Source organism: Curcuma longa, chromosome 20 (genome assembly GCF_044706935.1).
Source record: "Curcuma longa cultivar G26 ecotype Majalengka, Jawa Barat chromosome 20, ITB_CL_G26_1.1, whole genome shotgun sequence".
Taxonomy (NCBI): domain Eukaryota; kingdom Viridiplantae; phylum Streptophyta; class Magnoliopsida; order Zingiberales; family Zingiberaceae; genus Curcuma; species Curcuma longa.
The window spans coordinates 2,272,995-2,298,186 of NC_133880.1; the positions used below are offsets into that span (position 1 = coordinate 2,272,995).

Below are 25,192 nucleotides of genomic sequence, written 5' to 3' on the forward strand. Positions count from 1 at the left end.
ATTTCCCTTCAAGCCAAAGAACAATGACACTATTCTGAAGCAGAGGGGAAGCAAACTCATGCAAAGCAAAAGCTGAATTCTATCTCCAGATGAAGAAGAGATTGAGTTAATTGTTACAAGCACGAAAAACAAAATCAAGAAATTTCATTTCCCCCTCAATAGTTTAATAATGATGTTTTCTTTATCAATTTTTTTAAAAAAATAAAATTTAGATAATGCCTTTTGAACAAAAAGACAACTCTGAAATTAAATTTTTCAGAAAAAAAGGTCTTACTTTTACAAAATCACCTACAGAAAGGTAAATAAACCAGCCAATTAATGGTGGAAAAAGCCAGGACGAGATTATAATAAGAAAATACGTACAGTCTCAGCTGACGCACTGCAATTCCCCGGCAAAAGCTTCGAGATGAAGCTGACAGCCCTGCTCCCTGGCTTCCCAACTACGACCGCGGCTTTTGCCGCTGCCGCCTCCGCCGGTGCTGGAACTGCTAGCAGCGTCTTCGGCGCGACATGCAGGCCGCAGTAGAGGAATGCGAGAAGCTGCGGACGCTAATTATCATCTCTGGTTCCGTCGAGCCGAACCACTAGAATCTCTTCCCCGTCAGGAAGCTGACATCCACCGCCACGACGGGCCGGCGATGTATCACAGCCGCTCCGCCACCCCGATCCCAGCCGCCTCCGCTAACTGTGACGCAGCCGAAGGCGAACGCCGGAAGAAGAGGAATGACAGTCAAGCAGGTCTAACCCAGGGGTTCGTTAGACGGTCGGAACTGCTACCAGCGTCTTCGCGGACGCAGACGACGGCGAACGCCAGCGACAGAGGAACGCGAGGCGAGCCGATCATACGAGGTGGAGAGTACAGAATGTGGTCCGAGTTCGGCCCCCACCTTACCTGGTTCAGTCGAACCGACTCGCAGGCGACCATATCATTAATCTCACACGGAGAGTGCAGAATGAGATCCGGTTCGGTCGAACCAACCCGTGGTCGAGCAAAAACCTACATCGACGAACGAAATCTTGAGTTAGTTAAAAGTCATTCATACAAGGTGTAGCTTTTGGGCCCGACTTATTGGGCCTGGGCCTGTTGAGCCCCAATATTTCAACTCCTAACCTATCGAGTAACTCGATCAATCGACACCGTGCTCGGGTTCACAGGGCACCGTGCGGGGGTAATGTGGTAACGTTACCGCTCTGCATACACATCAATGAGACGAACAAGTTGCTAACACAACCAACCAAACTCAAATTGTTAGGGAACAAGATATGTCTCATTCTAAGCCGCAGGAACACATGAACTAAGAGGGACCTAAACACAGACATAACGGCTTATTTGAACTTACTGATTGTTTGGAGGGAAGCAGACTGAGGGAAGCATATACCTGCCATTTGAAAGAAGATGAATAACTAACTTTTGAAATGAGGAGGAAAGAGCAAGAAACCCAACTGAATAAGTCTTTCTTTTTCACTTGCTAGTTCTCCAAAGTAGGCAAGTTCATAATACACGACATAGGAGGGGAAGAACCCACCACCAGGAACCTCGCCGATTGAGAAACCTCAAGGATGATGATGCTTGGGCCTTTGTTGTTGTTGTTCCTCCTCCGACTCCTCATCGCCGTCGTCGTCATCTCTCCGCCGCTTGTTGGGCTGAGAAGAGGATGCATGTCGTGGAGAAACTTTGTTGTTTCCCTGGAGGTGCTCTTCACCGTCATCATCGTTGTCGACCTCATCATCTTCGTCTTCCTCAAAAGCTTCACTCCCTGCTGTATCCACGGACGGAGGTTGCGGAATCTGTTGCACCAGATACTCCCCGCCATTGTCATCATCCTGAAAACAAATTCCATAAAAACTGGTCAGCAAAAACGAATATGATAACACACAAACATCAAAAAATAATCAAGATCAGGCAAAACGGAAACAAAAACAAGATCTGACAGATGCAAGCAATTATGAGCAAAACAAACTAGCACAATCAACTTCCATAACAGATAGGACTCCTAAATAAACGTGAGTAAAATCACAATCACTTAGAAGAATGAGATGTAACAAATTCCAAATAAAACAAAATTTTTAAAAATGAAAGAAAATAACACTGAGAAATGAGGAGAGAAAAAGAATATCAATCAGTATTTCTGCATACCAAGCAAGTTAAAATATCTTCGTTTTTTTCTGGTAAAAGTTTGAAGGTATTCAAAAACAGTACTTTTTAAAGTAGTTATGACAACAGATTCTGGTAATGCAAAATAAGGTTAACTACATCCATTTACAATACAGAAAAGCATTAGATGGGAAGCTTGTTGATCAGCATGAGCCTAAACAAAGTCCAATAAATTTTCTAACAAACTTTTGAGGATAAAACTTACACAAACATGCTAGTATGCACTTTGAAACTATTGCATCAATAAAAATAGACAAAATTCATAACAGTTGATTTGGGAGGGAAACATCATTCAGAACTAGTATAATCTCATTGCAACAAAAGGAAATAATGCTAAAGTTGAATAGATACATGGCACTCCATGATAGTAAGCATTAACATGCAAAAAGGTATTACAAAGTGTAAACAAAGCATACGAGTGCCAAGATGTTTCGCCGCTCCAATCAGCGCACATGCCTTGATATGCTTACAGGATATGCAGGTGCATAATTTAAACAAAAATAAATTCACTCATAGTAAAAAATATATTATTGCATATCCAGAACAAAGTGATATTTTATTCAAAATAAATCCATTTACCCTATTTATCTAAATGCGGTGGTTGTCGTATATGCTACAACTTAAACTAGTCTGACTAGCTAATGCATCTAATATAATCATCCCAACAAAGTATCAATACAATAATTCACAAACCCAACATAGCCAGTGTTCCTACAACCCCAACCGGAATCGCTAATTCAACCATAATCAGGAACCCGTGGCCAAGTCAGTCCAATTAGATAAAGGGAGAAATTTCAGTTTAATCAGATTTTAGGGCAGTTCGACATAAAAAATCTTGACCTTGCTGGCCCCACGGTTCCCTGTTAGTACACATTTAACTGGTGATCAAAGCAACATAAAAACTGTCATATAACAAATAATCACTAGAATAGTTTCAAAAATGATACAACAATTTTCTCTTCAACATTAGCAATAAGATAATTAAAGCATAAAGAACATGCAAAAGCAATTGATGAACTATTTTGTTGTACTGACAAAATGAAATGCATTGTTGTAACAAATGAACATATATAAGATCATTAACAAATCAGAATAATTTATAACAGTGAATGGTAAATAGTTGTGCAGCAAATAACAGTATATCAGAGTAATTTATTGTTTAGTAACAAAATATACCTCAAATTCATCCTCGCCATCACCTTCTTCAGAAAATCTATCATCATCCACGTCCTGCTCATCTTCCTGCCCAATCTCTCCGTTCTCGTCTTCATCACCTTCACCTTGCTCATGACCATCAATCTCCCCTTCTACATTGATGAATCTCCCTGAGCTTCCAGGTTCACCGTCATCCTCATCATCTGGGATATCCTGATCTTCTTCTACATCCCCATCCTCATCCTCCTCGTCCTCTTCATCTAACTCTTTCCCCTCTTCAACCCCGTCCTCATCATCCTCTTCACTGTCTCGTATGTCATGAACCTCGACAACATCATCTTCTTCATCCTCCTCCTCTGCATCAATCTCCTCTCCCAAATCATCCTCTTCGTCATACTCATCTACATCCTCCTCCTCTTCATCTCGGTCCTCTTCTCTCTCAACTGAAGCTGCTCTGATAGGGGCAACTCGAAATCCATTGGATGCATGATACCCCCTCTCCAAACCATTGACATCTGTTCCCATACCAGTCTCAGTGTCCTCTTCTTCAGCATCACTCTCCTCTTCTTCATCAACATTGACTATTGCATGTGTTGCATTGCTAGCAACGCCATTCATCAGCCTCTCTGCACGTTCTTCTCCATCGACCTCACCACTCCCAGGATCCTCTTCCTCATCCTCCTCATCATCTTCCTCATCCTCCTCTTCTTCATCAGACTCTGGCCGTTCATTTTCATCGGCATCCAGCTTATCCAGATATTTCAGAGTCCTGATCATTCCGAATACCCTTGATCGATAATCCTTGACCCTCGTCACAGGGCACTCGTAGAGATCCAAAGATACGAGCCGGAGTTGAGCCAAAGGTGACAAATCCTCTAGGAACTGGATCCGGTTGTTGGAGAGATCAAGGTCCCTGAGGGAATCCAGCCCAGCTTCCACCAGAAACTCAAGTCCGCCGCCAATGCGATTGTCAGACAGGATCAGCCGCTGCAGGTTCCGGAGACGCGGAAACTTCTCTAGTGATGACACCCCAATGTTTGCAATCGAGAGAACCTCCAGCGACTGGTACCTCTCCAGGATCTCCGGCGGAGGAAGCCGACCATGAAGACACTTCACCGAACCGTCAAGTGTGAGGCTCCGCGGTGGTGAAGCAGAAGAGGAAGATTCCGCCTGAGCTCCTATCGCCGCCTCCACGGCCCTCTCCCAGGCCTCGTCCATCTATCAACAGAAACAAAACAAGAAACCCTAGACACCAACACCGAATCCAAAAAAAGCCACCACCAAATCAACCAAACAAAAGCCCTAATGATTGAGAGAACCAAACTGATTCCACAGATGGATCGGACAAGCACAGCAACTCCCGACCAACGATCGAGAAATCAAAATAACTGCCCTAGCAGATCCAAAATAAACACTTATCGAGACGCAAAATTCATCGATTTCTCACGACCGCCGGATCTGCACCGGTTCCACACGAGGATCGGGGGCGACACGAGGAAGGTAAGAGAGATCACGAAACTTTCGCCGACACCATGGATTGGAAGAGGGTTAGAGAACCCTAAACCTAAGATGAAATCTCTCGCCACCCCAAATTCTTACTTCCTCCTCTTCTTCGAAACCGCACAGGGAGTAATCGTTCCCAAGAACACATCCACCAAAGGAGACGGGATGCGATTGCTCTCTCCTCCCCTCTACTCCTTTTTATCAATAATTTTTATATATTCCCTAAATTTTATCAAAACAAAAAGAGGAAAATTCCATTTTCTCCCCCGAAGGTTTTTCAATTTTTAAAAATGCTTCCAAATTTAGCTCCATATTTTACATTTATTCATTAATAGTATTGATTTATATTACGAAATAATCACCGACAGACACAAGGGCTATCTAATAATGGCCCATCCCCTTCATATTTTTATTAATTACAAAAAATTCCTAATTTAATTATTTTTCATAGTCATGAACAAATATTGATTCTTCATTTAAAATGCAAATTACAAGAATAAGAAAATACTTCAATCATTAAATTTTAAAATTTATTTACTTTTTTTTATAGTGAATAAATATTTTTTTAAAAATTAGATATTTTTTAAATGAAAAAAAAAGCTTAATAATTGGGTCAAGCACCATCAAACAGTGAGCAAAAATTCAGTTAAATTGAATAAACTGACTAAATTAAAAATTTTGATTTCATTATTTCTAAGTTTTGGTTATTTTTTTAAAATTAGTTAATTCGATGAATTCAGTTTGATTTCGATTTTAAAATTTTTTATTCGGTTAAACCGAATAAATTGTATTATATAAATTAAAAAATTTAAATTTATAAATTTTAAATAAATAAATTTATAAATTCTTAAGTAATTAATAAAATTTTTATAATATTTTAAAATTTTAGTTAATTCAATCAAATATTAAATTAATTAATAAAATATTAATTTAATTTATTTGATTTTTTTTGAAAAATTTGATGATTTGATTGATTTAAAAAAATTGATTTATTTTATTTTCAGTTAATTTAATTGGGTTAAGCTCGATTTTAACTTAGCCCTCCCTACCCTTCTCTCGTTCTTTTGGTTATCTCGTTCTCGTCAACCCTTCCGTCGGTGGACTCCTCGTGCGCACCCAACCCTTCCGCCCTGCGAGAGCAAAGCGTCGAGGCAGTTCCAATGGCTTGCATGATCATATCCGATGCGTTTGGGCCTGCCTCTGCCGCTCCAGCTCCCTGAAACCACCTATTTCGAGGTTTACTTCATACTCCCGTGATTTCATCGCTCCTTTGGGGCTTGATGTTGTTAATCTGCTATTGCTTGCAGAAGCGTGGTCAAGACATCCGCCTTGCTCGATTTCATGAGTAAGTGTTTTATCGTAGCTGATCATGAACGGAATGGCTAATTCGCTCTATGATCTCATTAAAATTACTCGATACTTTTGTAATTTTTAATGTAATTGTTTCTCCCATAGGTTAGATTTGGAGTTCATGCCTTCTCTTGATGATATCTTCGCTCTAAACTGAACCATTTATCTAGATTCTTCTATATGAATCTTATCCTTCCAGTGAACTCTATGCAAGCAGAGCCGGTCCTGGTTGTACAAGGGTCCTGGGCGAAATTATAATTTTTGGGCTCTAAATGACGCAAATCAGAGAAGTCATGACCAAATTTAATTCTTATACCATTTGATAAAGGATGAAATTTTAACCTTCCTAAATTTCATAATACAACCAATTTCAGCTTAAAAAAAAAACTCCAAGTTTATTTCTAAATGCAACTAAAACGAATTGTGTAACAAAATTATAACACTAAGAGCCTCCATAAATTGGGACATCATACAACTTGATACTGAATTATAACATGAACAAAGGAGTCTTATTTTCTATTCAAAGAATGCTTAGAGTGTTCATTCAACCACCACCATTTTGATAATTAGATTCAGCTACCAAGTGTAGCAAATCTCTATAAACTAGATATTTAATCTCATACTTTTTAATTTCTATATTGCAGCACGTACTGCAACTTCAGAAACAAGAATCATGAAATCTAATTCATCAGTGAAAATATTGATATCGCTTCTTGCAAAAGGAAGACAACTTCCTAAAAAAACAAAGAAACAATCAAGGTCTTGCATACATCTGCATTCTCTTGGATAGATTAGTATGTATCATAAAGGAACAGAGTTTGGCAGTTTGGTACAAATACAAGAGTTTAAGTATTGCAATATAGAAGAGCTTAAATGATGCAACATTACCAATATCAACGATCCACTTGGACTTCCTGCCATTCCTAAAGCCAGCACCTCAATAGGCCTTGCCTTGGAAACTATTGTGGGAAACAACTCTTGCCACTTACTCTGAAACATCATCAAACTCGAGTTAAAATGTCGCTCAAGAAGGTGTGTCTTCTACACATGCAAGATGGAAACTTACTGCATCCATGAACATGTCAACCGATGCCAAAGCACTCATAATGACCAAAACTTAATCCCTCAATGCCTCAATTCGAGTATCCAATAACTTGAGCTGTTGGCCGAGCCTCTGGAACATCATTTAAGGCTATAAAACAGAAACAAACTAGAGGCTCAGGTCAAATTATCAAATCAGATCACCCAAAATAACTACTAAAATACAACTCAGGTAATGTACAGAATTTCAAATAGCAACGAGGAGAATGTATGAATGATGTGTTACAGTTTGACAAAAAAATCCATATATAGTAACCAATGTTGAATCAATTTCACATGGTAAGTATAACAAATTGTACTTGCTCATGAATGAGGCTAGATCTCCACTTTTTGTAGTCTATATTACAAAAATAAGAGACAAAAAAAGGCATAGAGAAAAGGATGGGGAGCAAGGAGCACATAGACCAAGTTGAAAATTATACACCAACAAACAGACCATGACCATTTTGAGCATGTCATAAAGCCAAAATGTAATACAATTTAAGGTTTCATTAAGAAGTCTACTCTGCGACACTTCTAATGTGATATGCCAATTGTCACAGATAAAAGGTCAGTAGAAAAAATGAGGTCTATGTTATATAGAAAGTCAAATGATCATTTCTTTCTTGCTGATGACTTGAGTTTTGAGACTTATTTTTGAATTTTTTATTGTTAGTTTTTTTCTTATTATACGAATTCTTTCTACGGGTCCTTAGAGCTCAGTTTCCTGACCGAAGGAACAATCCGCTCCAAGCAAGCCAGTAGGCAACATATTGTTTAAGCGACCATTGGCTTCTGAATACTAATTGTTTGCTTTCCTTATCTTTATGTATACAGTATACATTCAGTAAGCATGATATGCTTTATATTCTATATAAAACAATATATTAGACTAAAGACTGAAAGCATGAAGTACTGACTTGCCTCTAGAAAGCATTTTTCTGAGCGTCAGTATAAGGCATGTCAATGAAACATACATATATTAAGTGCTCTTTCTTTTTGTTCTATAGGCCCTAATAGCAATAAAAAAATCAAGCTGGTTCCTAATGCCTTTTTTTGGATGTGGTCATCCAACCCAATTCAGTGGATTGGGAGAAAGTCTCATTCGGATAATGTCAAATACAGGAGCCCTAATTCAGTGCAATGAATTGGGTATACAATGAACTTTGAAATGGAAACATATGAAGAAAACCTATAAAATAACGAAGAATCAAAGGCTGCAGAATTAAAGCCAAATAACAGACTTACCATATACATAGTATTATCTTCTAACTCATCAGGCCTATTGATTTAACGAATAAATCTCACTTATTGATAAGTTAAAGAAATAAATACTAAGTATACGTGCTTGTTATTATATAAGAATTAAGAGAACATGCATCCATAATAACAGAGGTCTTGTTCTTTTATATAGTCAGTATAAAAAAAAACATCAAACAGTCCTTCTCAATACACACAAAGTGTACTAGTGTAATTTTATAGTCAAGATAAACTAATACCAATTATACTATAACCGTTCCAATGGTTTGTCCCAATCCATTTTGGTTGTGAGCTACTATTTATAATTTATAAGAATTTATAACATCATCTTCTGTGTAGCACCACACACCATATTATCTACAATATAAATTAAGTGGACATCTGCATTAATATATATAAAACATATAAAATGTAAACATTTGACCAATATGACTTTTATTTCAAAATATTATAAAATAGATGTTCATATAAAAACTAGACTTATAGTATACATTCTAACATGATTAATACAATTGATGATTAAATTGATATTATTAATAAAAAATTTTAAAGTTCTAGATGTACATTTATGTCTTGGATGACGTATAATTATTAATTGGATATATTTTGATTATATTTGAATTTTTTTACATTTTTAAACTCACGTTTCATCCAATATGATTTGTAGGGCAGCTTGATTGTCAAAGTCCAAGTGACACATCAAGAACTAAGTTGGACATCATGATGAAGACTTAATCTTAATCCTTCATTTGAATCTAGGTTACTAAAGGCAAGAAAGTTATCTACAATGAATCTGAACCTTACATCCAAGTAATGAAGGGTGAGTGAAAAAAAAGAGGACAAAAAAATATTTTTATCCTCTTTTTGTCTACCCTCCATTCCTTGAATATAAGATTCAAATTCATTGTAGATAACTTTCTTGCCTTTAGTAACCTAAATTCAAATGAAGAGTTGAAATTAAGCCTTCATCATGATGTCCAACTTAATTCTTGATGTGTCACTTAGACTTTGACGATCAAACTGCCCTACAAATCACATTGAATAAAACATAAATTTAAAAATATAAAAAATCTAAATATGATTAAAATACATTCAATTAATAATTATATATCATGACATAAATGTACACTTAAAATTTAAAAAAAATATTAATAATGTCAATTTGACTATCAATTATATTAATCATTACTATCTGCTCCATGTAACATCTCTAAAGTCATGAATGAATTATAAGATACCCAGAGCCTGAACTCTTCAAAGTCGAGGACTATCTAGGAATTCAAGACCAGAAGCAGTTGGGGTCAATCCATGATCAGCCAAATACTGAGCGTTACAGAACTTGCTAAGGTGCCTCATCCCACTGTCGCACAAAATCGTTACAATTGTGTGCCCTGCACCTAAAGATTGTGCCACTCGCACAGCTCCGACACAGTTCATCGCTGAAGAACTCCCGAGAAACAGTCCATCATTCTTGAGGAGAAACCTGAGATGATGTGCACTCACACACGTTAGTCCAGAATAAACAGTAGTATAACATCCTGATTTGAGGAAAAGTTGAAATGCAAGGAATCTTAGCAACTTAATCTGAACAGAAACATTATCAAAACTCTCTAATAACAGCAAGATGTAGATAGTAGAGTCCACAAATCTTCACGTTTGCATCTTCAATAATATAAAAAGGAACAGAATAGATTTTATAATTAGAATAGTTAACTAGAGAAGAAGATACGAGGGATAAAACAAGATCAAAGAAAACATTAATGATGTAATAAAAATTAATTAATTAATTTGAATATTTCTCCTGGTATTGTATTGTATGAAACTCAAAGAAAGGGATGAAACCGATATAGCCAACCCAGACAGTTTAGATAAACAGACTGTTCTAGATTATTGACGATAATGAAACATTTGTGGGACAGTTGAATACTAGTAGGGAGGTTTAGATGTGTACCTGGACATTTCAACAGCCTCTCGGTCTGTTCCACGATACGCTCCATCCAACTCTGCCATCATGAAATTCTTAGTCAATCTGTTGATTCCGATTCCTTCTGTGATAGTATCAAACGGATTCTTCAGCCGTCGGCCTTCTGCCTCCTCCTTTGTGTACATCACTCCTCTGGTAACTTTGTTGAACAAACCAGACCCAGGAGGATCAATGAGGAAGCACTTAACTCTTGGATCTTTTTCCTGTGGGATAAGGCATCATCATTATACAGAATAGAAATTCATGTAATACAACAGAGAAAACAAGACAAATACCACCATAACAAACCTTGAGAAATCGTGATATCCCAGCAATGGTGCCGCCTGTACCAGCAGCAGCAACAAAAGCATGCAGTTTGCCTTCAGTTTGCTCCCATATCTCAGGACCAGTCCACGCATAGTGCGCCCTGAAGTTTGCTAGGTTTTCAAACTGATCGGCGAAGAACCCACCTTCACAATCACTGGAGGGAATATCACTTTTCATTTGCTTTGGCGCATGACCGTTCATTTGTATGAAGCCAATGCTTTCAGTTGCTCTGGCATCTCTATGCATGGCAGCTCTATTTGTGGCCTCCAAGGCCCTCCGCCTTGCGACATTTACATAGTGGTCTTTGTGAGAAATAGAAACTGGTCTTACTCTTTCAACAGTAGCTCCAAGCGCTTCAATTATTTGCGACTGACAGAATTTCATATATAAAAATCTAAGAATTGAAGGGAAAGATGACCATAACCAGCTGTTTTATTCCTTATTGAACAGTTGAATTCTCAAAGTCAGTGTTTAACGTTTGCTAACTAAGCTCACACTTTTACATTATAGAACTTTCAGAAAACACATAAGCAAGAAGTATCAATCAAACAATAGCTGGTGTTAAATATGTGCATAACTTGATGTGCCACTGCATTTTAGTTTCACGTTTGGATTTAGATATTTGGGATGACAATTCTTTCAAAGTACTCGCCAACAGAGAAGCCAAAAATCGTATATCTCTAAACTTAAAATGTTACGATAATGGGGTCATAAGATCAAAGACCAAAGGCAATATATCATAACAAGCACTTGCTTCAATCACAGTTCTCGCAACCTGCTATTACCCTAAGTGTTTTTGGTTAATAAACCTCTAAAGAAGATGATGCATGGCACAAATCTAGCATCTAGAGAACAAAGGAAAATTTCTTTCTACTAGCAAAATACAAGAGTACAAAAACATATTTTGCGACTTTTTAATGAGAAATTAGGAAAAGAACTTCTACCTTTTCAATGGCAGCGTCATCAGGAATAACAACATGGCATCTGCATCCATATGCTGGAGCAATTGTGGCGAGGCTAATTGCAGTACTACCAGCACTTCCTTCGGTCACAACACCACCTCGCACAAGGTCCCCAGATTCTAGTGCCTGCGTGAGATCCATTCCACAAGGTGTCTAAATTGTAGAGCATGTAGTTTGCCGAAAATGTAAGTATATGGTCCAGCATATATAGGCTCGTGCAATGCGGTTGATTAATGGAATGGAACAAACAAAGAATGAAATAGTTATTCTTATAAAATGCAAAAGAAATAGTTATCCCTTAATTTGATTCATAGAACAGAATAGACTTGGAATAATTATTCGTACGTTTAGTTTGTATATAGGCAATACACTAGGAATAGCTCCAACAGACTAAAATATGTTGTATAGTTTGTTTTAGTTTGTCTGACTTGTCCAGTTCCCATGATCAATCTGATTTAGTTAGTCTGCTTCATTCAATTTAACCCATCCGGCTCACCCGTTTGATTGTCTAGTCTGAACAACTTGCCATCCCTTCTAGCCGTTTGGGCAGATCAGCTTACTTGTCTCTCCCGGCCTGCCTATCTGTCTGGTATGCTCGGCATTATCAGCCCATCGTGCTCGCTAGACCCACTGAAGTTGCTTGGCCTAGTTCATCCTACTAGACCCAATTTACTTGATTCATCCAATCCAACCTACTTATACAACCTGTCTGATCCTACTAAGACCTACATCACACTTCTAAAATATGTATTTTTTGGAGTATTTAATGCAGTAAAAAAAATTGGCATTTATGAGAAAATATAGCAGAGGAATAAAAATTCCTTAGAATGAAATAAGGAATATAAGAATTTGATATTCCAAGTTCATGTTCGTAATCAAACACTGAACTCCTATTCCAAAAGATTTCATAAGGACTAGAATAACTATTCTAACAAACCAAACATTGTGATAAGATAAATCAGGAGCAATTCCTACATGTAAAACACATGCCCAGAAAACAATAAAAATCAATGAAGATGTGTCATGAAGGGGATTCCTTATCTACTTTATATCTTCATTGTTCTTATCCAGAACTAAAACATCGATCCTAAGAAAAAGATATGTTCGATCACCTCTTCGATAATTTTGACCGCAACGCGATCCTTCACGCTTCCGCCAGGGTTCAAAAACTCGGCTTTCCCAAGGATCTGAAAGAAAGAAACAAAGAAAGAACGATATATTAAAAGGATCTAGAAAAAAACGAGTTCAAATCGATGAGAAAGGCACCATCTTTCACCTCGCAGCCAGTGGCGTCCGAGAGGCTGTTGATTCTGATGATAGGGGTGTCTCCGACGGCGTCGACGAGGCCTCTCCTTCTCCTACGATTCTGCTTGGAGAGGACGAGGAAGGAGAGAAGAGCTGCGACGGCCGCGACTCCGGCGGCTGTCGCAGCGAAGGCCGACGTCGCTGCCATCTCTCCCTCCTCTCTCTTAATCGGGGCCACGGGACCGAGGACGAGGAGTAGGGGATTTGAACGGACCTGATCTCTGATTTCGGACACGGACGGTACGGATCAAATCAGCACAAATATGCGGCGGTGTCGAACCGACCCTATGTAGGAACAATTTTCATCTCAAAACCCTCGGAAGGTTTATCTGCGTTTTCCCTCATTTATAGTAAAATACCTTTTTTTTTTCTCTGTTATTTTTAAGGGTAAATAAAAATTTGATTAAATTAAATAAATTAATCGAATTTAAAATTTTAATTTGACTATTTTAAAATTTTAATTATTTTTTTTAAATAATTAATTCAATTCGATTGTGATTTTTAAATTTTTTATTCAATTAAATCAAATAAATTGAATTAATCAAAATAAAAAAATAATTTTTAAAAATTTAAATTAATAAATTTATAAATCTCTAATTAGTTGATAAAACTTTTATAATATTTAAAATTTTTAATTATTCCAATTATATCGATCGAAAACTGAATTAATCGATATTTTATCAATTTAATTTGTTCAATTTTTATTTAAAAATTTGATCGATTCAATTAGTTTAAAAAACTTTAATTCGATTCGATTTAATTTTAACCGAATACTCAATTCTAGTTATTTTTATTCGATCCGGATCTTTCCTGCTATTGGATCATATTTAATTTTGCCAGCACTCCAACTTAATATTATTAACATTAGAGACTTTAAAATAGTAAAAAAAATTCAGCCTTTAAATGCAAATACAGCTTAAAGGCAAAGTGACATCCTCCTATCATTTAAAATAACCAGAAATTTACAACAGCAGCAACAACAACAACAATAATAGATTTTGTTTATATGGATCAACATGGCTAAACTGTAGCCATATGCTGCTACCTAATGTAGAAAACTAGAAGGAGATCTCAAAGCTTCACATCTAAAACAAGCAAAATAATTTGGAAATCCAAACAGACAGCCATTTATTCGACAACACTGACGGACGATATCTCACCTTGCCAAGGACTTGTAGAGTGTCACTGTGACATACTTGGAGAGAAACCTATGAGTTTTCGCTAGTGCCACCACAGGCTGCCCACTGCAGCTCTTTTGGATGTAGAGATGGTTTAGCACTACATGGGGAAGCCTTGCAGAGGAGGGGCAATCCATGGAGGTTGGTGCATTGAGAAGAGTGCCTTGGAGCTGTGGAGGTAAAAGGGGAGGCTCCTTGCTGAAGTCTTCTGAACCGAGTGGGCGGTTGTTGTAGCTTGACTCTGGGGATTGGGGCATATCGAATCCAGCAACACCTCCTAAGTTGTCTGGAACAAATGCCTGCATAGGAAAAAAGATGGTGCCTTAGAACTTAGATGTGTTCTACCTTTTAACTGTATATTATCAGCTAAAACAGATATTTGTCAGTTGAGATTAGGGATGACAGCATGACAGGATCTTTTAACTTCGAGTGTACCATTAAACTAAAATGTCAGAGACTACCTGCAAGTCCAATATGTTATGAACATTCCCCATATAGTTCATCCATGGCACATCAGGTGCATGCTTCCATTCTCCATCGACAATGAACCTATACTGGTAGAAGCCAGAAGGAAGTACTATCATGACCGTAAAGTCCATGCCTGACCTTTGCAATGGTTTCCTGCAATAGAAAAGCATTCCTCATGTTCTTCAAGCTGCATTATAACCTAATAGAAGGCACTTTCTTTGGTTAAAAGATATTGCTCGTAGTACTTTGTCTTCCAATTATCCCATGATCCTTCCACAAAGACTTCCTTGCCACCATGGTTCCAGTTGATCATTGTTGGAATCCCGTGTTCATCGAGCACATCATCATATGTGGTAGAATTTGGTAACCCATTATTACTTTGCATTTCCTCTTGTCTCTGCAGCGGAGTAACTGGGATCTGAAGAAGAAATGGAGATTAACAACATAGGAATGAATACATAGGAAATTCATGAATAGTAAGATCCTCTCCTCAGCTACGAAAGCTACTATAGTTGTTTCAGAGTTAACTTCATGATAAATATTACTTTCAAGAAGATGACTTTAAAATTTTAGGATACACAAACAAAGAAGATACACCAGATCAATGTTTTAATCAAGAAACAGAGAAGAGCAGATGACAACAAATTGAAGGGTTCAAAGACAGCATGCACGGCCTGGCTAACGTATTAGCTACGACACTGAACTGATGATACACACAGCGCCTAGTATACAGGTGTATCTAATCCCATTTCTTCGTCTAACTTCTGTTTCTCAGTGTGCCAACTCACCACCAATATGATGGTTGAGGCATGGGAGATTGGATTACTATACCAAAATGGACTACCTTCAAAGCTTCATCCTTAAGAATAGGAACATAAATAGATATATAATTTGGTAAATTATACCAAAAGGTAGGCCAATTGCCAAATGCAACATGGCTTTTATGGAAATAAACTAAATCCAATGATAAGTTTTTTTCTTAATTATTTAAATCAAAATCTTAAATACATGACTTGTGCACCAGAATAATGTGAATAATATATGGGTACCAAAGAAGTCATATCTTGGCCAGAACTCCATGTTAAGCTTGGTAAATCTACGTTCACAAGGAAAATTTTTTCTCTAGTTATTTGGGGTAATTTCATGATGAACATCCCCAATGATCTCTAGTAGGTGCAACCGACATAAGATAAAACCTTTTTGATTGTCGTAAGTGGCAGAGAGTTCTGATACACATTGGGTAATGATGAAGATTATGTTCCTTAGATGTCTCATGCTCGAAGGATAAAATTTGAGAAGTATCACAAAAGAGTATCAAAAAACATCTTCTGGCTAATGCAACTGTGTGCCAATGTTAATTTTTCTCCAAACTACCAGTTGCAAGCAATTATACAAAAGCAGCAATAATTATAAGCATCTTAATCTAGTTACGATGAACGTTACATGATTAAGCATCTTGAAGGAACAAGGGAGCAGAAAAATGTGAGAAGAACCTTCCAATTTAATCACAGTATAGCTGGAATATTATGAATCCACCATGCCTCACTTATATGAATATATAAATCTGAGTGAAGAAAATATGTTGCAGCAAAAGAACATTACATTATTAAACATCTTTGATGAGCAAGGGAACAGAAAATCTGAGAAAAACCTTCCAAATTCATCAAAGTATAACTGAGTGAAGCAAAAGGTTGCAGTTTGCACAAGTAACAAACTAAGCACAGAATACAAGCAATTGATTAAAGCCAGGAATTTCAATAGAAGCTCATATCCAAACCTCAGAAAAGGGAAAACTTAGAAACACCGTACAGAACTACTGTGAACACTCACCATATGCACAGATAAAATTAAACATGGAGGGGAAAGCAGGAATCCATGAATCTGGTCAATTTCGTAGTTTTTTAAAATGCCAAGCAACAGATCAAAGACAGAGGAGGAGACGGAGGTAGGAGAAGCGAACCTGCGGAGCAAAGTGGAGAGGCAACTGAGGTGCACTTTTAGGGCTTTGCGGAGGGTTCTGCCCCATCAGGTCGTCCGACCCTGCTCGCGAGCGCGAGCTGCCCCCCTCTCCACCTTCCCTGACGCTACTCATATTCCCCATAAGGGAGGTCGAAAGAACGATTCCTTATACCTTAATCTCTTGATGAAAAAGTTAGGGCTTTGAGCCCTAAACACCACCTTCTCCTTCAAACAACCTCGACATCGGCACTGAGTAGTTCACCTCTTTATAGAGTAAAACAACGCAAAACTAAGCTCTCTCAACTGAAATTTCTGAGCTTTAAAGCTGAAATCGCTGCAGAAATCAACAAAAAAGAAGAATCCAGAAAAAAGCAAAACGCAAAGGCCCAAATCCTCCAAAAGAAAGAGTGCCCGAGCGCAAAGGACTCCGATATGGACAAAACAACGGAGAAAGTGGGATACTCTCGTCGCTAGAAACGGAGAAAGGAGAGGCGATGCCGCCCACTGCAAGCCACCATTTCGATCGCCCACCGAGAGCCCTCGAAATCGAATCCTTCATTTCCACCGATGAATAAAGCTTTAATTTCCATGTCTCCTCCAATGAGCTTGGAGATTCCCGTCTTGCGAAATAGGAGAAATTTCACTTACTACGAAAGGCCCTTCGTAATTTTAAAATAGTCAAATTTGTTCCCTTAAATTCGAAAACCCTTGTAGCATTTTAGAAAATTAGGTACCTATTTAGGATATTTTAAAATTTTGGATACGTATCCGAATTTTAAACATTATGTTTTTTTTAAAAAAATACCACATTTATAAAATGAAAACTTACTTTAATATTTTCATAAGATGTCTTTTCAAGCTTCCATTTTATATTTATGGTTGGCTTAGCTTATTCCTTCATTTATTTTTCTATTTTTTTCTTTTTTCTTGTACTATTTTTGCTCTGTCTTCAATATATTATGAAATTCAAAATTTTCCCCTTAATTAATTAATTAATAAACGAGTGCTGTTGTTGTTGCAGCAGACGTGGGGGACGGATCGTACTCGTCTCGTCGCAGGGTTCGCTTTGCAGCGCGAGTGATAGAGCGACGCGTGTCGATCTTCGCAGTTGCTGACGAGACGTGACGTGACGTTGAGTTACCGTGGGGAAGCAGGCGATGTGATCGGTCGTGACGGCCCAACGGCTAGCACTAAATTTGACCTGTGACGGTGCAGCATGGACCCCGCCTGCTGCGCCCAATCAGAGTTCGCTGGTGCCGCCTCTTCATCCGTCAAGAAAGTATCGTTTTTGCTCCGTAGATTTTTTTAAGTAAAAAATTAAAAAGGGTTTCTATTTTTTTCAAATTAACACGGGGTTTTTTTAATTTTTTATTTAAAAAACGCTCTTTCCCACCCCTAACTCGGGTATAGTTTTTCGTTCTAATATATTATTTTAAAATTATTTTTTATATATCTTAATTACAAAATTTTAAATTAGATTCATATTATAATAATTATAAAATTATAATTGTTATAATATATATCGCAGCTATCAAATTTTAATTGTTACAATATAAATAATTAATTAAATCTATATTATAGTAATTATAAAATAATTTTTGATGTAACTTAAATATTTTTGAACATATTAAATATGTATTATATCAGTTTCAAAATCTATAATACGTGTGTCTGATCGATTTAAGATTTATATATGAGATGATAATAAAAATAATATATTAAAAGATAATTGAATAATTATATATAAATTATAGGTAGAATGAAATATTTTTTTATAAAAAATAAAAAAGAAATGCCTCTTTTGATATTCTAAAAAATAGAGGCGCTCTTTTATTTATGTATTATTCCTGATATATTCCCAAAGTTTTTAAATTTGCCAATTAATACTCATAATTTTAATCCGTTATCGAAATACCATGAAGATTCATCATCTCCGAAGAACAAACCGATTTAAAATTAATTTATACCTTATAAATTATAATTTTTACATTTTTTAAATTATAAATACATAGTACGTTTTATTTTTAAGTTATAAATTTAAAAAGTCATTAATAAGTAAGCTTTAGGTGAATCTCAAAATATTCATCTTTATTGAAATTCATCATATTTTACTATCATATAACACCCATAGAGATAGCATATATATATTTATTTATTTGATCAAAATTAATTATCAAATAGAAAACAATAAAAATAATTTATTAGTATTTATTTTTTTATAATTCAAATATTCTGATTTCACCCAACTATTGATTTTCCTTTTCTTTATTTATAACTTATGCCCATTCAAAAATACAAATGTATAATACACATCAAAGCATTTATTAGTGTTCATTATGCATTAAGTTTGTGGACATCCTCATTTTCTATATTTTAAAATAGTGCTACATACAATAGAATAATTGTGTAGTTTATATTTTCTCAAATCAAATAATTCACTAAAATCTCTCAAAATGTCTAAAATAACCAAAATTTTCTTACTCTTCTTTTCTTTCACCTTTCATAACCTAATGGTTAAAATTTATAAATTGATAAATTTAACTCAAATCGATCTAATACTTTGTCCCCAATTTTTTTGTTCGTGAGAGAGAAGAGTGTGCGGATCTTTTACAGGAGGTATGGCCATGGCAGCACGAAGGTCCTCCTGATCATCGGTTGGTATTTTTGAATTTCTCGTTCAGGATTTGGGAATTTTGATTCAGGGATCGGAAATTCGATTTGAGGTTTTACCCTTTGGGATTGGATGTAGGATTGGCAGGGACGCACGAATCGTGGGAACCTCAGATTAAGGGGTTGACGGGAGCGACGGAGGCCAACGACGACGAGGCAGCTGAGGCGGTGAAGACGCCGTCCGGCAATGGAAGCGATGGCGGCGAAGCCGATGAGGAAGCGCAGGATGGGATCGAGGTTTGCTGCTTCGATAACCGCGGGATGGGGCGTAGCTCTGTGCCCTCCAACAAATCTGATTACACGTACGTCTCTTCTTTGCCTTACTTTTATTTTTTCCGAATTTTCGGGATGATTTATCGTTCCTTTTCAGTAGTGTAGGAAGATCACATCCTGCAATTTCTTTACTTTTCTATTTAGGGCCCAATTGGGAATTGGCTATGTTGGCCAATGAAAAGGATTACTGATATAATGTATTATTTTCCCCTCACATCGAAAAAACCAAAAATGATCGTTAAACAAAATGGAAGTTCATCGGTGAAATCCTTATCACTTTTTTCTTACCCAACTTCATGCTTAATGATTTTTTTTGGATAGCTTGGTATAGTTTGTATGAAATTGAGCATTGTTGTTATCCATCTCTACCAAATAGGAACCGTTTCTAATAACTTCTAATTGAGGCGATTAAATCTGTGTATAGTGTATCAAATTGGAGAAATTAATTTTTGCAACATTATGTTAAAATTGTATTGCAGAACGACCCTCATGGCAAAGGATGCTCTTGCTCTGTTGGATCATATAGGCTGGAAAAAAGCACATATCTTTGGTCATTCCATGGGTGAGTCATCTTTATCTCTTCTGTTTAGCAAAAACCAGCGGCATTTACCTTTTATGCTCGGGCATTCATCTTTATCATGGGAAGGGATTCATGAGGTTGCAGATATGAACTCTTGCATATGCTTTCCCAATCTGTAATTTGATTGGAATTTCGGCTGATTGTAACCAGGAGGCATGATTGCTTGCAAATTGGCAACCATTGCGCCAGATAGGATAAGCTCCTTGGCCTTGCTCAATGTAACGGGTGGTGGATTTGAGTGCTTCCCGAAGGTATTTTTTGAAATACTATAAACTCAAAAGAATTATCTCCATTGATCTTCTTCAAATTTTTATTAATGCTCAAAATTGTCCATGCAATTCGGTGACCATCACTTTAGCTTTTAAATTTTGCAATTTTGTTGTTGTTTTCTTTCTTCTTTTTTCTTGATCTTCAATGGTGGTGTTTGAGGGAAGGTGTTAGTTATAATTTTTGTCAAGACTTCAGTTGCTTTTGGTATTATATGCTGATTGGCAGCTATGCTTTGCGGAAGGGAAGGAGTCTGTTGATGGTGGGTAAGTCTTGGCCATGGGATGAGCCGATTCAACAGACTAAAAATTAAACAATAGCAATATAATAGCTAAAAAACAACTCCAGAAAAATTGTGAAGGATATGTGGGTGTTTTTTATATCATAAGCGCTATATAACTATTTTTTAAAAGAATACAAGGTAATTCAGTAAGATTTTAATTTGATATTAAAAATTAATGAGACTGAAATTGAGCCACAATATCCCTGCCATGGTTTGTGGTCGGTCAGACACATGGGTCATCTTGGTGCCAAGACATGGTCACCCCACGCCACACCTAGGGAATATGAACCTCTTTTAAAATGTAGTTTCTACTTTGATGTTTATCATCTCCAGCCCCAGCAGTAAAGTTTCTCTGCTCATGACAGCAAGTCTGATAGCTTACTTCCTATTTTTTCTTAAATTTCAATAAATACGCGATTAAACCTCTGAGATTTTTGATCTAAATGGAGTAATGGAAGCCCTTTCAACATCCATGTTTAATCACACATTTTCATAGGTAAATTGGGACAGGCACAAGCTTGAGGATACTAATGCTTGCAGTGATCTTAATCATCATCTTCTATCATAGTTATTTCACTGACACCTACATCTAAAATCAAATCTCTTTCAAGTTAATTATATGGTGATATTAGTTCTTTTGCAGATTGATCGTCAAATGCTATCCCTTGCATTTCGTTTCCTAAGAGCAAGAACTCCAGAGCAAAGAGCTTTTGTCGACTTGGAAACTCATTACACAAAGGTTAGTCAGAAACATCTAGGCTCATTTTGTTCTCTTCTTGTGTGGGATTGTCTTTATATCCCTTTACATTTATATCATTGATTTGTTTCATGTACGTTAAATATAGGAGTATCTTGATGAGCATGTTGGATCATGTAGAAGAAGTGATATACTTTATCAGGTTAGCCATGTTTCTTTTGTGTCAAATAATTTAACCATACAGTGTGATATCTCGTATGTCCTTTTCATCTTTCCATTTTGAATTAGTATCTGAAATGAACAATTACTAATTGAATTTTAAGAGTTCAATTGTTTGGAGTTTGCAAGACACAATTACAGGTGGAAAGCAATTACTATTATCATAATTAACTGCATGAGCTTCATGGTTCTTTCTACTATTTTTTAGAACTTTTGGCTTCATTGCTTCTAAAGCGCGTACTTAAAATTTTTTTACACATCAGGAATATGTGAAGAATATATCGTCGACAGGAATGCAATCGAGCATTGGCTTTGAAGGCCAGGTTAATGCTTGTTGGAATCATAAGATGACATCAAAAGAGCTGGAGAGAATTCAATCATCTGGATTTCTGATTTCAATTATCCATGGAAGGTTGTTGATACTTACCTTCTCCACCCAATTTTAATGTGCTGACTTTTTGTTTGTATATCGAGATATGAGGAATTAATAATTAAATTTTGTTAGGCATGATATCATTGCTCAAGTAGACCATGCAAAGAACCTTGCGGAGAAGCTCCGACCTGTTGCCAGAATGGTTGAACTTCATGGTGCACATCTAGTGAGCCATGAAAGGCCAGATGAGGTACACTTCAGGGCTTGGTTATTTCTTTGTCGAATGCTCATTTTATCATAAAGTCCATATGTTACAAGACAGAAATGAAAAAAAAGCTAGTCAAAATAACAGTAAGTGTCCCATGCATAGACATTGTTCAGACTCAAGTTTCTTCTAATGCTTAATTAAAGGGCAAAATAAAGAGAGAAAAAAACATTTTAGGAATTGCATGAATTGACAACAAAGTACCAGTAGTGAATAATGTATATACTTAAAAAGTAGATTTTGTGGTTAGAAGTCAATAGTCAATAAAAAAAGCTTGTCAGGCTATAATACAATACAAGTATCCTATACACAGACATTGTTTAGGCTCAAGTTTCTACTCACCCAATGAAATGCTAATATCAACTGCTTGTAGAATTAATTCTACTTCAGCAACACTATGCAAAAAATGTTGTATGAATTGGACCACACAGGCGCGGATCTTAATGTCTAATATAACTAATTTTACAATTTTTCATTGACGACCAATAGAAATATGGAATATCCACTTGGAATGTTGTTAATTGATATTGTATGAAGTGGACAGAGAGTCTAGTGCCCAGTTAACTCAGGAGGATGGATAATAGAGGGATGGATCATCCTTGGCGACAAAAAACAGAAAGGAACAGAAAAGAGGGGGGGGTGGAAGATTAACTATTTTACCTGAGTAGAAAGAATGGAAAGACTATTGATTCACGATACTTGTGGTGGCTGGCAAAGTCGTGGTCAGTGGCCAGCTCGCGAGCAGGCTGTGAGCTTGCAATCAGGCTGCTGCTGCGAGCTTGCGACTAACAATCGAAATGAGTTTGCTACCCAGGTGGTCCTTGCAAGCTCACAACTAGGTGGTCGTCACAAACTTGTGAAGTGGCTTCAAGCTTGTGACCAGGCAGTTGTTGTGAACTCAGTGTTAGGTTCGCAACAACAACAGAGGATCAGGAGACAATGGCTCGGTAGATGGGAGTAAGGAAATGTTCATTTCATCCGATTTTTGGTGGATAAAAAATATAGCTAAAATCAATCCACGAATGACTAGTGAATCCATCCTTCTGCTAATTTTACATCTAGTAAATGAAAAAAAGCATCTCGATTCTTGTTCAAAATTTGCCCTTTTAGCAATTCGTCTCCGGAGCAAACAGAGGCTAAGTATCAAAGCCTTTATCTAAGGATACACATCTCGTTGATTTGACTTTGGTTAATGAAAATATATTTTCTATTTTTGAAATTTGAAAAGTTAAGAAATAATTTAGAGCCAATGAATGTCATTCTGTGCAGGTTAATCAAGCTCTGCGGGAACTAATAACTGCATCAATATTCAAGCTTAAGCCTGAAGAGTGGTCCTGCTGGCCTAAGGGACATACTGGTGATGGTAAGGACAAAACACCATAGATTGTGTTCATAAACATGATCAATCCTCATTACAGGATAGGTTGATTATTTTTCTGGTGTATGGTCTTAGCAGGATTATCCCCAATGGAAACACAATCATCGACCAGCAATAACCACAACTGGGTGACTAGTAACATGTTAACAATGTACAACTTCCTAGGAAAGATACAACTAAGTTTTCTTTATTTCCTTGGTGTCTTCGTGATGGCCTACGAACACATGAGGAGCATTCTCAAAATCAGAAAACCAGTTAGGGTTGCAACCTCCGACTCATAAGGTAAAAATCATTACTCCAGCCTGCTTGCTTGAGTAATTCAGCATCCAAGACTCATACATTCTATATTGTCCTCTCAAGCAATTCCAGAGCACCGAAACTGAGAAGATTCAGTTTCGAGGAGACGTTACTATATGTCCATCAAATAGCATTCTAAGTGCTAACACCATACGGTCATTCTGCCCCCATCAGCGGCAGCGGCAGCGGCTCAACTGTATCGCAAAAAGAGAATTGTACTTGTGCCATTCCTTCCTTTTGTTTTCTCCCTTGTTGGATGACATTGTTGAGTTGCATATTTGTGTAGTTTAAGAATAAAACGAAACGTGTATTTGAGTAGCCAGCTGGTTGTCGATCCCTTCTGTTCAACACTTCAAAAACCAGACCCACATTTTCACAGAATGGACTCGTCTAAGTTCGGTTAAACCAGAATGTTCTTACTATTAAAATGAATCAATTTGGCTTTCAAGTCCTTAACCAGTGGAATTGCCCGGTTGATGTGGCCGAACTAGTTCAGTTTTGAAAGGTTACCCATCTTGTCGTAATTAATCATTCTAACAGTCAATAACCAAATAATGCTAATAATTAAAGTTAATATGAATTTAAAAATATATTTATATTATGCAATCGGTTTGTTTCTCAAACATACAATTCTCCCTATCCTTAAGTTACAAGATCCTGCAGCAGAGTGAACAACCAAATAATGCTAATAATTAAAGTTAATATGAATTTAAAAATATATTTATATTATGCAATCGGTTTGTATCTCAAACATACAATTCTCCCTATCCTTAAGTTACAAGATCCTGCAGCAGAGTGAACAACCATTACATATTTGAGTTTCTTACAAATTAAGATGATCATTAAGAAATCTTCACACTTTAGTTTTGTAGGGATGGAATTTCTACCCTACAATTTGATTTGAAAAATTAAGTTACACGACTAAAAAATGGCAAGATCAAATAACTTTTGTAGGGAAAATTTGATAAAGATATATAAAAATTTAAAGCAAAATAAAATTTAGGTCAGAAATGTGATTCAGTAAAAATTAAATCGCGGCGCGTGATTTGATCAAAATCAAATACAATGGCATGTGAGAATTACTTATAATACTTCTCAATCGATTCGACTAAATCACAATCTATTTGAATCCTAATTAATTCCTCGTTAAACATCTCAAGGGACTGATTCCAACCAGCGAGAGAAGTAATAAACACTTAGCAATCACATCTTTGATTTAAAAAAA

At 36.7% G+C, this 25,192-nt stretch overlaps 4 protein-coding genes across 8 annotated transcripts; 1 reads left to right on the top strand and 3 right to left on the bottom strand.

The window, feature by feature from the left end:
- Positions 1-283: 283 nt before the first annotated feature.
- LOC141813780 (acidic leucine-rich nuclear phosphoprotein 32-related protein 1-like) lies at positions 284-4,970 on the bottom strand. Of its 3 annotated transcripts, none has more exons than XR_012600406.1 (4): positions 3,332-4,970; positions 1,527-1,824; positions 1,341-1,379; positions 284-997 (listed from the first exon to the last, which is right to left on the bottom strand). XR_012600406.1 is itself a non-coding variant. In XM_074701762.1 (2 exons), exons 1-2 carry the CDS (start codon positions 4,526-4,528, stop codon positions 1,555-1,557), a joined length of 1,467 nt encoding a protein of 488 aa, XP_074557863.1. In that variant the 5' UTR covers positions 4,529-4,970; the 3' UTR covers positions 1,437-1,554. The 3 variants fall into 3 exon arrangements, 1 of the variants encoding a protein (XP_074557863.1); XR_012600405.1 differs by having other exon boundaries at positions 1,112-1,379; XM_074701762.1 differs by lacking the exons at positions 284-997; positions 1,341-1,379 and having other exon boundaries at positions 1,437-1,824.
- Positions 4,971-9,684: 4,714 nt separating this feature from the next.
- LOC141813816 (cysteine synthase 2) lies at positions 9,685-13,214 on the bottom strand. Its single transcript, XM_074701803.1, has 6 exons — positions 13,032-13,214; positions 12,868-12,942; positions 11,738-11,881; positions 10,776-11,162; positions 10,455-10,690; positions 9,685-9,986 (listed from the first exon to the last, which is right to left on the bottom strand). The coding sequence occupies exons 1-6, from the start codon at positions 13,206-13,208 to the stop codon at positions 9,758-9,760; spliced, it is 1,248 nt and encodes a 415-aa protein (XP_074557904.1). The 5' UTR covers positions 13,209-13,214; the 3' UTR covers positions 9,685-9,757.
- Positions 13,215-13,976: 762 nt separating this feature from the next.
- On the bottom strand, positions 13,977-17,239 carry LOC141813643 (SNF1-related protein kinase regulatory subunit beta-2-like). The gene is made up of 4 exons (XM_074701603.1): positions 16,667-17,239; positions 14,952-15,124; positions 14,700-14,859; positions 13,977-14,537 (listed from the first exon to the last, which is right to left on the bottom strand). The coding sequence occupies exons 1-4, from the start codon at positions 16,805-16,807 to the stop codon at positions 14,217-14,219; spliced, it is 795 nt and encodes a 264-aa protein (XP_074557704.1). The 5' UTR covers positions 16,808-17,239; the 3' UTR covers positions 13,977-14,216.
- Positions 17,240-19,443: 2,204 nt separating this feature from the next.
- LOC141813358 (uncharacterized) lies at positions 19,444-24,285 on the top strand. Of its 3 annotated transcripts, none has more exons than XM_074701310.1 (10): positions 19,444-19,637; positions 20,088-20,170; positions 20,339-20,439; positions 21,382-21,477; positions 21,584-21,637; positions 21,918-22,066; positions 22,160-22,277; positions 23,562-23,655; positions 23,746-23,952; positions 24,031-24,285. In XM_074701310.1, exons 1-9 carry the CDS (start codon positions 19,597-19,599, stop codon positions 23,949-23,951), a joined length of 942 nt encoding a protein of 313 aa, XP_074557411.1. In that variant the 5' UTR covers positions 19,444-19,596; the 3' UTR covers position 23,952; positions 24,031-24,285. The 3 variants fall into 3 exon arrangements, with proteins under 3 accessions (XP_074557411.1, XP_074557412.1, XP_074557413.1); XM_074701311.1 differs by having other exon boundaries at positions 24,040-24,285; XM_074701312.1 differs by having other exon boundaries at positions 23,749-23,952.
- Positions 24,286-25,192: the final 907 nt, after the last annotated feature.